Raw genomic sequence first — 13,157 nt, forward strand, 5'->3', positions numbered from 1 at the left:
ATCTCTGTAAATGTTCATTAAAATTAATAAAATAAATTTTTAAAAATGTAGTTATCTATGATCTGACTTAAAAAAATAATACGCTCACCAACAGTTTAGTTCTCATATTCTCAACTGAAATCAGTTACAGATACATAAACCAGACAGTCCCCTATATTTTAGAGGCTCAGAGGAATTTATCAGTAATTCTCCTACAGTTGAGGAAGTCCAGAAAAAAAGGAAAATGATCCTGAGGTTTCTACAACTATTGATCCCAAAGGACTATTAATGTTAACTTTGTGTTGCTGTAAAACAAATAATATAACATTGATATTTGAATGTTTTCCTATTTTAAATTTCTGAACAAATAGGGTCATTAAAAATGCATGCTATAACTAGAGATATTAAGAAAGATAAGTTTTTTAGGAAATATCTAGCTAAACACATGTATCCCTACCTCTAATCTAGAATTTCAGCTAACAAATGTAAGCTCACTGCTACTGAGCAGATTCCAACTCATAGTGACCATTCATCAGGTTTCCCAGACTCTGAGTGTTACCAGGAGGCGACTGCTCATCTTTCTGTGAGAGATCAGCTGGGGGATTTGAACCATTGGACATGCACAGCCTTTTCCTTAACACTTAGCACAACACACTGCACCACTAGAATGCCTTACAACTCTAACTAGAGTCAAGCTATGCTAATTTTTTTAAATAAAATTTTAAGTGTGAGTTTAACAAACATTTACAGAGAAGTTCAATTTTCATACATTCTTCGTTGCATATTTTATCTCCCTCCTCTATGCCCCAATTAACTTAAAAAATATGTATTTATTCATTATTGCACAATTACCTACCCCCCCACCCCCACCCTGTCCCAGGTCCTCTTTGCAATAATATATCTCTTATTCTGGACTGTTGTCATACGTATAATGCCTAATCATATACTCATTTTAGACAGTTCTTTCTCTCATCTGTTCCACTGCAACGGTCAGAATCAGTTAAGTGCAAAAATGACAGCCCTTTAAACAAATGGTGTTGGTAAAATTGAAAAATAACCTGTAGAAATCCCAAGCAAAACCCAGACCATATACAAAAACCAACTCAAGGTGGATCAGGGACCTAGGAGTAAAACCAAAGACTATAAATTTCATTAGAGAAAAACTTGGAAGAACTCTAGAAGCCCTAATCCACAGAACAGTCTTCCAAGCTAATTTTAAACTCTATGAAATGTCAAGATCTCAAAATGTGAAATATTTGGAATCATACCAAAAATTTAATGATATTCATTTACTGAGTAATGTAGCAAATTTTTAATTTTTTCTTCTTGTAAGATTCAGTATCAGTAACAACTTTAAGGTTTATGTTTAAGTTAGTCTGTTCCTCTAAATAGCAGTCAAAACCAGGAATCTGATACATCCTGTGTTATACAGAAGGAAGAATCAATAGTTTCTGTAAAACATTATAAAAACAGTACTGACAGAAATGTATTTTTTTGCATAGGTAACATTAACCTTCTATTTTAGTTTACAAACTGCTCTTTCCCACCCTACCCTCACTTATGTATGTGTAACTGTCCTGTGATAATTTTTAAAAATAGTAACATGTTTTAAAAAAAGAAGAAGAAGACATAGCTGCTCTTACAAAAATATCTTGTGGTGAGTCAAGGGCAAGGAGTGGCGGGCAAACAAATGTAGAACAGGAGAGTTAAAATATGATAATATGGTAACTAAGATTTCCAAATTATCTATTACATGCTAATAATAAATGGAAAGGGATAATCTTCAGTTTTTCCAGTAAGTTTAGGAAGTTATATGTCTGAGTAGCATTAACGGTTAATAAACCTAACGTTTGTAGGGTCTAGTCCACCAGATGCCTGGAACACGAGTCGGAAAATCACCCATTGTGAACCCTACAGTGCACAGTGCCACTCTTAGCCCCACAGGGTGGCCATGGCACAACATACCAATGTAATGGCAACTGTGGTCTGGTGTTTTACAAGCCCACAGGGAGAACAAAAAGCTCAGTCTTCTCTAATGAACAGAATTCAGGAGAACCCAACCTGAGACTTTCTTTCCTGGAACTGCTAGACCTCTCTCTGTAGCAATGGGCATGCCCGTCCAGCAGGCTAAGGAAAGCAGAAGGGTTTTAGATCATCCCCTACAGGCCTGAGGTCATCCCAAGAAGCACAACCACAGCCCAAACAATAGGTCTGTTCTTGTGCTATTGTTACCTCTAACCCAGAAGCCCTGTTAACACTCCCCAGCACACTCCCTTCTTACCTTGATATGTGAGGCATTGATGTAACCAGTGTTATTTTCTTTGGTTGGGATCAGCTCCACTCGATTCTCCTCATAGGGGACAACCTCTCGGATCCGGTTTCGCTCGGCATTTTCTGGGAGAGCTGCCGTGCTAAAAATGCCATTAGCCTTTTTCTTTGGAATCTGTTCATACTCCGTGAACACCATTCCCTCTTCCAACTTCTTCTTCAAGGTTCTGAACTGCAACAGGAGACCAGTCTTTAGCTCTCTGAATTATTTCACCCAAAAATTCCAATGAAGCAACTAGATAGCTTTAAATGTTTACAATGCCGCCGCTAAGAAGGAACGTCAAGATGTGCAACTAACTAATCCTTTTCTGGGTTTTAGTCTGATCATTACTTTTATCGCTCATTTCCCATCTGAGAACCATGTTCTGTCTCACTCATCATTTTTAAACAATACAAATCTGGAAGAACTGGTAATAATAGTTGACATTAAAAATTAGTATTTTTATTAATGGAGATGGGTAATTTCCATTATCTAAGCACTTCTTTCCTTCTTCCCTTGTCATAGCTGAGGAGGTCTGGTGGCCTAGTGGTAAGAAGCTGTGCTACAATACTGAAGGCACATGGCTTGAATCCAACAGCTGCTTTGTGGGGAAAGGATGGGTAATCTACTCCCTATGAATCTACTGCCTCTGAAAACGTGCCAGAGGGTCAGGTACGTATCAGTGCCAACTCTACGGTACTCAGCAACAACAACTTGTCATAGCTGAAGGAGCCCCGGAGGGGTAATGAGTAACATCAGGCTGCTGACCAAAAGGTAGGCAGTTTGAATCCACTGCCAGCTGTTCTTCAAGAGAAAGATGGGCAGTCTGCTTCTTTTAAAATTTCTTAGCCTGACAAGCACAATGAAGAGTCCTTATGAAGAGGAATATACTTGATGGCAGTGGGTTTAATTTTTTGGATCACAGCTGTGTTTATTAAGATAAATTTTAAGACAATACCAGTCCACAGTTCCATAGCTCTTAGGATTAATATAGTCTTCTTTTTTGCGGGGGGGTGGTGGGAGAAACACACTATTAATAACATGCTATTAATTTAATTAAATCATCTTTTTAAAATCCCTTCTGGCTCTGAAAACATTCTAATATTTGAGCAACAGTGGCAGAAATGTGAAACTCTTTACATTATTAGCACTGACAAAAATCCCAACATTTGAGAGCCACAGCAACAATCTGTCGTCTTTATTTTGCAGAAGTGAACCAAGCTCAAAGAAACAGAACAAAGTGACTAAGGTCCTAAGACTTGTTAGGGGCTAGTCTTTTTAGACAAAGAATATTCTGTTGCAAACCAAAAGGCTGGCAGAACTTACCAGCTATTCCATGGGAGAAAGATATGGTGGTCTGTCTCCACAAAGATTTATGGCCTTATAGTTGGCAGTTAAACTTTGTCCTATAGAGTTGTTATGAGTCCAATGATTTAACAGTAATGGGATTGATTTTTTTTTAAAGTAACAAAACTGGGAAACTGGCACAAAATATTACCAAGTGATAAAGATGAAATTGATAAACATATTATGATGTCAGAAACCCTAATAATTGGCTTTCCTAGCCCCTGTTGGGTGCATGGTCTCCAGCTACCCTAACTGCAGACATCAAATTTGCAGTCTTGCAAATCAGCTGTGGGAACAATATAAGAGAGTGTTTCTCACACTGGGGGAGGGGGCACAGGGTCTGTGAAAATGTGAGAGCCAGTGGTGGAGAGAAGGTGAAGAGACCATGGGACTGCTATGAACAGGTGGCAAAGTGTAACGAGAGAAACCTGGAGATGGAGCCACAATTAAAGGTTTCCTTGGTGGATGATTGAAGGAAAAGATGACTTTTAACTGCTCTGAGATAAAGTCTGCTGTGCAATTGAAGAAACCAGAGGTTTCTTTGTGCTGCTAAACTGAACCTCAACATTGACTGAGAAGCTATCTGAACTAATTGAGGAATTGTATTTTACTGTTAATCTGGCTTAGGACTGCTGGACTAAACCTGGGCTTGCACTGTGTAATAATCTTTGCCTCCTCCACTCCCTTATCTATTACCCTAATAAACCTTACAACTATGAGTAAAGTCTGTGAGTCAATTTGCAACACATTGGACCCAACGATTCATAGAAATAGGTGCAAAGAGCATGGTGGGTGGCATGTCTGACCCCATGGCTATTTGTTTAGTACTATGCATATTAATGACAAGGAAAGTTCCCCTTTGTGAAGTGGACAGAAGCCAGACTCGGGCAACCTCATATTGATTCTGCTCCTTTTACAATGAAGGGATTGATTTTTTTAAAAACCAGCACTGCACCAACATGACAAAGCAGGAAAACTGGGACAAAGTATGCATGAAAAGATTAGCTTGATTAAACATATTTAGGCCAAACCATTTTCAAGTTGAAGAATCAATTCATTACATGAATCTTAGAGCTGGCATAGTGGGGCAAGGGGAGAGCTTTGGAAGCCAGAGACCTCAGGGAACAAATCACACTCACACTTACCCTCTCGTCGATGTGAACTCGGGCGGCTTCAACTCGACTCTCTTCACGCCCAGCAACCCGAGCTACTGAGAGCCCGTTGAGTGCTGCCAACATCAGGGGCCTTTTCTGCGCCTCCAGGCCTGCCATCTTTTGCTTCTCTAGATTCTTGGAGCAAGAAAAGGCATGTTCTCATTGTTTATAATACCAGTAGAATGCTGGAATGTGTTTTAATCTCCCCAAATCTGTAACTCTCTGGCCAAGGAATGCAGACAATCACCTCTCATAGGGAAAACTCGAATACAGCCTTCCATTCTTCCTATTGTGCCTGTAGGAGCCAGTTTCTATAGAGAGCTTCACCTTTTATTAAATATTAAATAAAAGGAGAGAAAAGACTCCACACAAATATGCTCTGCCATAGCACTCACCAAAAAAAAAAAAAGGCATTAACCAGATACTTTAGGAAAATAACTACCGAGGGAAGACAAGCTGAAGAAAAGAGAAATAGAGTTTCACCAAAAATTTAGTCCAATCACAATGATGGTCCTTACACGCAGGCTGTTGTAGCATTTGAGAAGCACTTGTGTGTTGCTGACTGAGAGGTTCAGGAATGTAAATGGCAGGGACCACCTTCACAAGGTTTCCTCCTGACTGGCTAACATTTTGAAGTCTATGCAGCATTTTATCTCTGGCCTTGGGTTAACTACTAATATTGTCCCCTGGATGAGAGCTGTTTTAGCTCAGGATATGCACTACCACCAAAGTCTAGCATCTTCTGAGATTTCTCAACAGGGGAAAATGGGGTTTTCCCACCACATTCAAAGGAATTGACAGGTACTATGACTACGGTGATCTGTCATTGAATGTGATCCAGGCACAGACGAATATGCTAGGAGGAGATAAGCAAATAAACCACGATGGGCTACTTTACTGTCTTTATGCCTGGATTATATTTTTAGGGTGGTTGTTTTTTCTCCATTTCCATTCTTGCAATCCTTCCTATATCAGCAGTCCTCTACTTAACGATTCATCTGAGTTACAATTAATTGCATTTAACGTCCAATCCCAACCATGCTTACTAATCTGCTATTGCTATTAATAAAAGAAAATATTATTAATAATGTCATATTTTGCTTTTGTTATCCCTCTCTGATGTTCACTTGAAGACGTTCAAATTAGTGATTAACTATTCAAAATACTGACAGGTAAAGTTATAAAGATAATAAAAGGCAAACAAACAAAAAGTTATTTTTCACTGACATCAGAATCAATGAACAATGAAGTCAATGACCCTGCGGCATGTATGGGACACCTGCACCTATAATCTGAAATGGGGTCAGTCTGGGCACTGGTTTGGAGGTGCAATGCTACACTTTCTAATGCCCACTAAACTGAGTGAGATAGGAAACATTTCTTCTTAGCCATTTCAGACAAATCAATAAAACCATTTCCTGAAAATGTCCTCACCTTTGGAGTTAAAGAACAGATTTCTTCATAAAGCAGTGACACAGACAGTTTTAACAGAGTTTTAAGATTTTGTTCCAAACCAACATGAACCCCATCTGCAGATTCATCAGGTGGCCCAAGATGAAGGGGTCCACCCTGCCCCTGCCCCATTCTGTCATTTATAAATTTATTCTACAGGATAATTTGTTGGGCCTTGGTGTGTGGTAAGTCACAGGGTTACTGGCTCATGCTGATAGTGGGCAGAGAGGAACTTCATGCTTGCATGTATCTCATCATCTCAGGGCCATGTATAACCAATATGGAGCTCACCCCTTAAAAGTGAGGCTGCCCACACGATGCTCCCTCCAGGGACAGAGCAGACTCAAATGAGCATCTCAGAGGAGGAGTCACAGGCAGAAAAGACCCAGAGGACTTGAAGCCAAAAAGGCAACCCTCACTAAGAAGGGCCTCAGTTTCTCAGTCCCCAGAACCCTCCAGATGAAAGAACGGATGTAAATACTCATTTTTATGATTGTTTTCTTCTTTTTGTTTTTTATACGGGTAAACTTTTTATTTATAACCCTCCTTATTTTTTTTATTTTTTATTTTTATTTGCTCACCCTCCTTTCAAAGCTCATAATAAGCACTAGTTCTGGAAACAACAGTCCTGTGGTTCTATAGCTCAAGGGAAGAGACTCAGAAAACTCTTACTCAATTATATCTTTTTACTCAATTATATCTTTTATTATATTTGAGTTTCATCAGTTATAAAAAATGATTTGTGGAAATTTGAGGGGGAAATCAAGTGAAGAGAAAAGGGAAGGAAGGGGTCAAATAGAACACAGAATGGCTTTGGGGGTCGTGTGGGCATAAATATATAGCAAGAGCTGGTAGCAGAGGCAGTAGCTAAGCTTAATACTTAAACTTGGAGACCCTTGATGTGATGCTGCTTGTAAGAAACCTGGGGCCAAGAACTGTTGAAAAACCCCTTTATATCAATGAATTACTTTTTCCAAGCAGGAAAGGCACTCCCTCCAGGGGCAGCCTGCCCCCACATTTCATTCCATCCCCCAGCCAAAACTGTCCTTTGCCAGAGGGATAGGCACATCTTTCAGAGTTTCCTTTAAGTTTGCAAAAGTGGAAAAAGTTATGCCTGCCTCAAATCATCACAACTACTTTATCCATGGCTACAGCTGTGAGGTTGAGAATGTTATTAAAGTTTTTCTAAATGTAAATCTGTTTTTGCTTTTTCTTCCTCCCCTTAACGGAACTTGGTGTCCTTAAAATGTTGGCCCTTGACTTCATTCCAGCCTGACTGCCCCAGGTGAGTTAGGTGGGACTTTGAAATGAAAGGTGGCTCAGGAACTCCATTTAGAGCACACTTTGAGTGACAGTGTTCCCGATTTTCTACATGTTCTGGAAGCTCCTGGGTGGCACAAATGGCTTGAACTTGGTTATTCACCTAACTGTTAGTGGTTCAAACTCACCTGTCCAGGTCATGAAAGACCTAGTTATTTGTTTCTGTAACAAAAAAAAAAACAAACCCCAAAAACAAAAACCAAACCCCTGTGGACTGCAGTTCTGCTCCGCGGTGCATCTGGTCTTCACGAGCCAGGGATCAGTGTCGTAATGAGCTTGAAGGGTTTCGGTACTTTATGGAACAAGTGTGGTGAGTGACATGTAGACATCAATACAAATGTGATTAGTTATAATAAGTGGGAGAAGAATGGGTAATTTCCTCCTGTGTAATTTACTGCCTCTAAACACCCACTGGAAGGTCAGCTGCGAGTCAGTTCCGACTCGATGGCACACCACAACCAGCATTTATAAAAAAGTGACTTTTCTTAAGGGAGGGAAAACTTCCTGCACAAACAAACAGCAATGGAGCTGAGCTACTTTTAACAGAAGCCACCAAAGTCCAGAAATATTCTCATTAGTAAGAGGTCAATTCACATCACTGCTCTGTAAATGCAGCAAAGACCTGCACAATTGTCCTACAACAATCAGCTGCTAACACTAAGGTACACCTCCAAATGTTATATGTGTCTGCATCTACATGAATTTTCTGGTGGAAACACATATTAACAAAACATTTGTCACTTTTAACACACACAATTCAGTGACACTAATCACCTTCATAACATCATTACCACTACACTTTTCTAAATCATTCCACCATGAGAGTGAATTTTGATAGAAAGAGCTCAATGGGGAACTGGAGCTCAATGGTAAGCTTCCAAGTGATTCCCAAGACTATAATTCTCCTGAATTTGTGTTAAGTATCTGTTGAAAGAAGAGCTGGACACACTATATGACCCAAACAATATTGGCAAGTGTTGGTGACACAGAGATCCATATAGAAAGCTATTCTCTGAGGGGACATTACTTTTTTAATATCTTATAGATTGATTTATATGCCCAATGAGAGATGCTTAAGTCCTAACCCTCAGTTGTATTGATGTGACTTTGTTGGGAAATAGGGTCTTTGCAGATGTAATCAAGAGAAGATGAGGTCACACAGGATTGAAGCAGGCCCTAAACCCACAAAGTGGGGTCCTTATGAGGAGGAGGTATGAAGACACGCAAACAAGAAAGAAAATCAAGGGAGGAGAGGCAGACTGTGGAGTGAGACAATTACCAATCAAGGAATGCTGGCAACGAGCAGGAGTGAGGAGAGAGACCTGGAACAGATGTGGACATAGAGCTTCTTGAAGGAACTAACCCAGCTGACCCTGATTTCAGGCATCCAGCCACATAAACTGTGAAAAAATACATTTTGTTGTTTTAAATCACCTAGTTATTTGCCTCAGCAGACCTAAGGAAATAAAGTAATATCTAACTGGGGAATTATGCTTTCTTTCCCCCTTAACAAAAACCAGAACCCTAGGAGACAGAGGAAGTTGAGTGTCCAGCAACCCACACAGTCTATAATCTGAGCAGTGAATAAACAACAAACGACCTGTGTGAGGGCTGACCTCAACACCAACACTGGACTTCTGAGTTGATAAGAGCAGTTAGGACCTATACCTGTTAAAAGCCAGGAATGCAAATGGAGAATTCTTTCAAGAACAAAGCTTTTGGAAAACAGATTACCACCTAAATCAGCACTAAGTGACTGTTTAAAGCCCCAAAAATGTAATCTGTTGTTAAACCGTTGTGGTATATTCTGTTACATTTGTGATGTGCACTTATAATTGCACTGTACATACATTTGGTTTTGACTAGAAGTTTTAATTTGCCATATGTAGACAGACTAACAAGAAGTCACGAGGCATTAATAAAAATCGGTGACTGGAATAAAAAAGTTGGAAACAAAACAAAAACCCTAGCATTTTCTGCAAATAAATCTGTGTAATCTTCAGTTTCTACAGCATCACACCTGAAACTGAATCATGGAAAAGAATCACTTGGAAAAAAGGACCCCCGAGAGGAAGCAACTTACCCTGATCATCATCTCTCTCTCTATAATGCTGTCCTCCAGGGAGAACATCTCCGACACGGGTCTCTCTTTCACAGGCTCTTTTTTGACCCGCTCCTTCACGCTTGTCAGGTCGGGCTCCGAGATGGAAGGGCCAAGGGAGGCCCCGTTGACAGCCAGCTGATCAGCCCGGGAGACGCTGACTGCTTTGGCCGGCCCGTGCCTCAGCACCCTGGCTCTGGCGACAGCCGGAGGGAGGTTCACCTGCTGGTCCTGCCTCAGTGCCCCATTGCTCACACTCTTCCTGGGGCCAGGGTACTCGGGCGGGGGCTTGTTGGGGATGCGGGCCAAGGCTGCCTGCAGCTGGGCGCTGTAGTCCATCTTCTCCCGCAGCACGGGGATCTGCGCCACAGCCTCTGGAGCCTCCTCCTCCTCCTCACTCTCACTGCTGTGGATCAGCATGGTGGCGTCGGAGAACGTTTTCTTGTGGTGATACTGAGGAAGCTGGTGGACCTCGTGCGCCCCCGGGCCCTCCTCCGGCGGGGCCTGCTCCCGTAGGGTGTTGCGGCGAGCCATGGGGATGTTGAGGGACTTGAGCGTCATTGCCTCCATCCCGCGTACCATGTTGTTCATCACCTCCAGGCTGTGGCGCTTGTTCACCGTGCCCGGGTGCTTGGTGGCCGTGAGGGGCTCGCTGACCTCCTGCAGGGACTGATGCACCACAGGTGAGCTGTCCTCTTGGAAGGTCTTCACTGACAGCTGCACCTTGCGGGTCACCAGGTCCGGGCTGCTGCCACTGACGTACTTGTGGCGGTGGCTGGCCAGGTCCGGGGTGCTGGTGGCTGGGCGGGGCTGCGGGTAGGGGGGTGGGGGCCTGAAAAGATAGTTCTTGAGCATATGGGCCGCGTTGTAGTTGTGGCTGCCTTGAAGCTGCATGTTGGCCAGCTCGGGGGTGCTCACCGTGTGAGAGATGGCACTGGCCCCAGGCTTGCTCCGCACCATATGATTCTTTGGGTTGATGTGCTCACACGTACTGACAAGTTTATTTCTGTAGCCCCCTTTTGGCCCGTAGGGGACGGTGTAGGGGTGTCTCTCCCGCATCTCGGGCTGGCTGTACACCAAGTCCTCTGGCTGGTTGTAGGCATGTGTGTTGATGATGTTGAGGTTTCTCAGAGACTGGCTCTGACTGTCTGTGTGCATGATCCCCCTCTTCATCTGCCGCATGACTGTCTCATAATCGGGGGTGGGTCGGTAAGACGGGACGATGATTGCACTGTGCCGGTGGCTAGGGATGTAGTCGGCCCGCATGATGTCACTCCCAGGAATACTGAGGTTGGAGGACACAGGAGAAGCCTGGATGAAACTTTGGGAGCAGCTGAGGGAGTTTATGCTGTGAACGCTACACACGCTGCCATTGGTAACGGTGCCATTCACATAATTTAAGTCCAGGCTGTTGTGAGAGTTGGAATATAAGGCTTCCTCATTCCCAAGGAAAATGCTGTCTACAGGAAGTCAAACAAAGACACGTGAACCTCTAAGCCATCACACTTCTAATATATTCATCCACATTCATGAGGAAGGGACAGAAAGGGAGAATTACCTTGTGAGGTGTGAGTTTCCGAGTAGTGTTCACCGCACTGGACATGCATGGGTGGCAAGATGTACGGCTGCTGTCTGGGCTGAAATAAAAGCAGTTAGTTATGTGACGGGGCTGGCAGAAGGCATCCTAACACTGAGAGAGCCAGCCCAACCACAGGACCGTCCCAGTCAGCAACACCAAAAGGGAAGCACACACAGTGCCCCATCGCCACCACCCTGAGACAGAAGAAATGAGGAAAGACAAGACAGACACTGGCTCAGTGGTAAAAAAGGAACAATAACCAGAAGGCAGAGCAGATCGACAGTGAGACCCCTGAGTGAGCCTGACAAGCCCACCTTGTTTTGCTGAGTCTCACAAGGTTCTCACCTTTGACAGGGTCTTGCAACTTTCCTATGGCTATCTTTAGTGGAAAAGATTTGCATTTTCTTCTCTGACAAGATGCTACCTTACAGGTTTGCAGGACTTAACGTATCTTCTAATGTATCGACTTGTGTATCTTCTAAGACACTTGAATACTCTTTATGCTTTCATTAGAAGAAGAAACTCAGAAAAGGTACCTGATGATGTCTCTCAGCTAAGACAGAACAAGAGCATACATAATGGGAGAGATGGTTTCATTCTCTCGATATCTGGCTTCCTCTTGGACCACCAGCTCCTAGAATCTGCAGAGTTGTACCTGTGACCCACAACTCACAGTACACATTAATCTTGCATAAGGACAAGGCTGGTGACAGTCACCACCTAATATACACATCTCAAATGGGCCCACAATAGGCGAGTATAATTCTCAAGTCAACTTACAGTTCAGAAGAGGAGACTTTTAGAGAAGAAAATCAATAGTGAAAGTTAGATAGATTAAATATTAAGACAACATAAAAATGTGTATATTTATGATTCTTTGTGACTGTGAGCTGGTCAAATCACTTAACCTCACTGGGTTTCAGTATTTATCAACCAAATGAAGGCTCCTCCCCTCTTCCCCCTAAGGCAGTATGCATTCCGTTCATAACTAAGAGTTATTGGTAAGAATTTGTTGAAGAAAAACTTCTGCTCCTAAAGGGGGGAAAATAATACCCTCTAAGTTTGTAAATTGCAAAAGCAAACTTCTCTCTTATGTTTCTATTGGATAGTCTTTAAATTAAGGAGCTCTGGTGGTGCAGTCCATAGAGAGCTGTACTGTTAACCCAAAGGCCGCACTGCTCTGGCAGTTCAAATCCACTGGCCATGCCAAGGGTGGAAGATGGGCAAGCTCCTGCTGTGTGATTTAGAGTCCTGAATGAGTCTAATGGAGAGTCAGCTATGAGTCAAAAGTGACTCAATGACAATGAGAAAGACAAAGGTCTTGAAATTATTCTTGGAGATACTATTTTAAATGTTACTGTTTTAGAAGCCAGGATCAAGCCAAGAAATCAAAATCAAGCAGGAGTCACAATTTCTTAGAACCTTTCAACAGAAGATGCACATTAACCAGAAACTGAAGGGGACTAACAAGCTCAAGTCCTTTAGAGCTGAGGAGGAAGGCACAGGATAGATTAGGATTCAGATTTGTCATTCATATGAGGGTCCTTATGAGATGTACTTGACTTGACAACGCCTAACAACCACCACCACCACCATTTCCTCTAGAATCCTGTTGGTACAATGGTTGTGCACTTGGCCAAGAGCTGAAAGCTCAGTGGTTCAAATCTATTCCTCCATAGGAGGAATGCTCTGGCAGCTTGATCCTGTAAAGATTAACCACTAAGGAAAGTCCACCAGGCAGGCCTAGTCTGTCACATGGTCACATTACTCATAGTGACGTGTTAGAATCAAACCAACAACAAACAAGATAAAACCACCACTGCTGCCAACAAAGTGACAGAGCAGTGAAAGGGCAAACAAGAAGGCAATGACACAAAAGATGCAAAAAACTAAAATGATTAAAGGAGATGGATTAAA

The 13,157-nt window shown here is 42.3% G+C and overlaps 1 protein-coding gene across 1 annotated transcript in view; it reads right to left on the reverse strand.

Annotated features, from left to right (window-relative positions):
• PTPN14 (protein tyrosine phosphatase, non-receptor type 14) overlaps nucleotides 1-13,157 on the reverse strand; it is a 144,700-nt gene that overhangs the window by 25,713 nt on the left and 105,830 nt on the right. Inside the window, exons 11-14 of the mRNA XM_006890554.1 lie at nucleotides 11,220-11,298; nucleotides 9,644-11,121; nucleotides 4,780-4,923; nucleotides 2,261-2,479 (exon numbers count right to left, since the gene is read on the reverse strand). Coding sequence (XP_006890616.1) covers nucleotides 2,261-2,479; nucleotides 4,780-4,923; nucleotides 9,644-11,121; nucleotides 11,220-11,298 — 1,920 coding nt within the window. The remainder of the gene's footprint in view (nucleotides 1-2,260; nucleotides 2,480-4,779; nucleotides 4,924-9,643; nucleotides 11,122-11,219; nucleotides 11,299-13,157) is intronic.

The sequence above is a fragment of the Elephantulus edwardii genome, unplaced genomic scaffold (genome assembly GCF_000299155.1).
Source record: "Elephantulus edwardii isolate Elephantulus edwardi_28Jun2011 unplaced genomic scaffold, EleEdw1.0 scaffold00090, whole genome shotgun sequence".
NCBI lineage: Eukaryota > Metazoa > Chordata > Mammalia > Macroscelidea > Macroscelididae > Elephantulus > Elephantulus edwardii.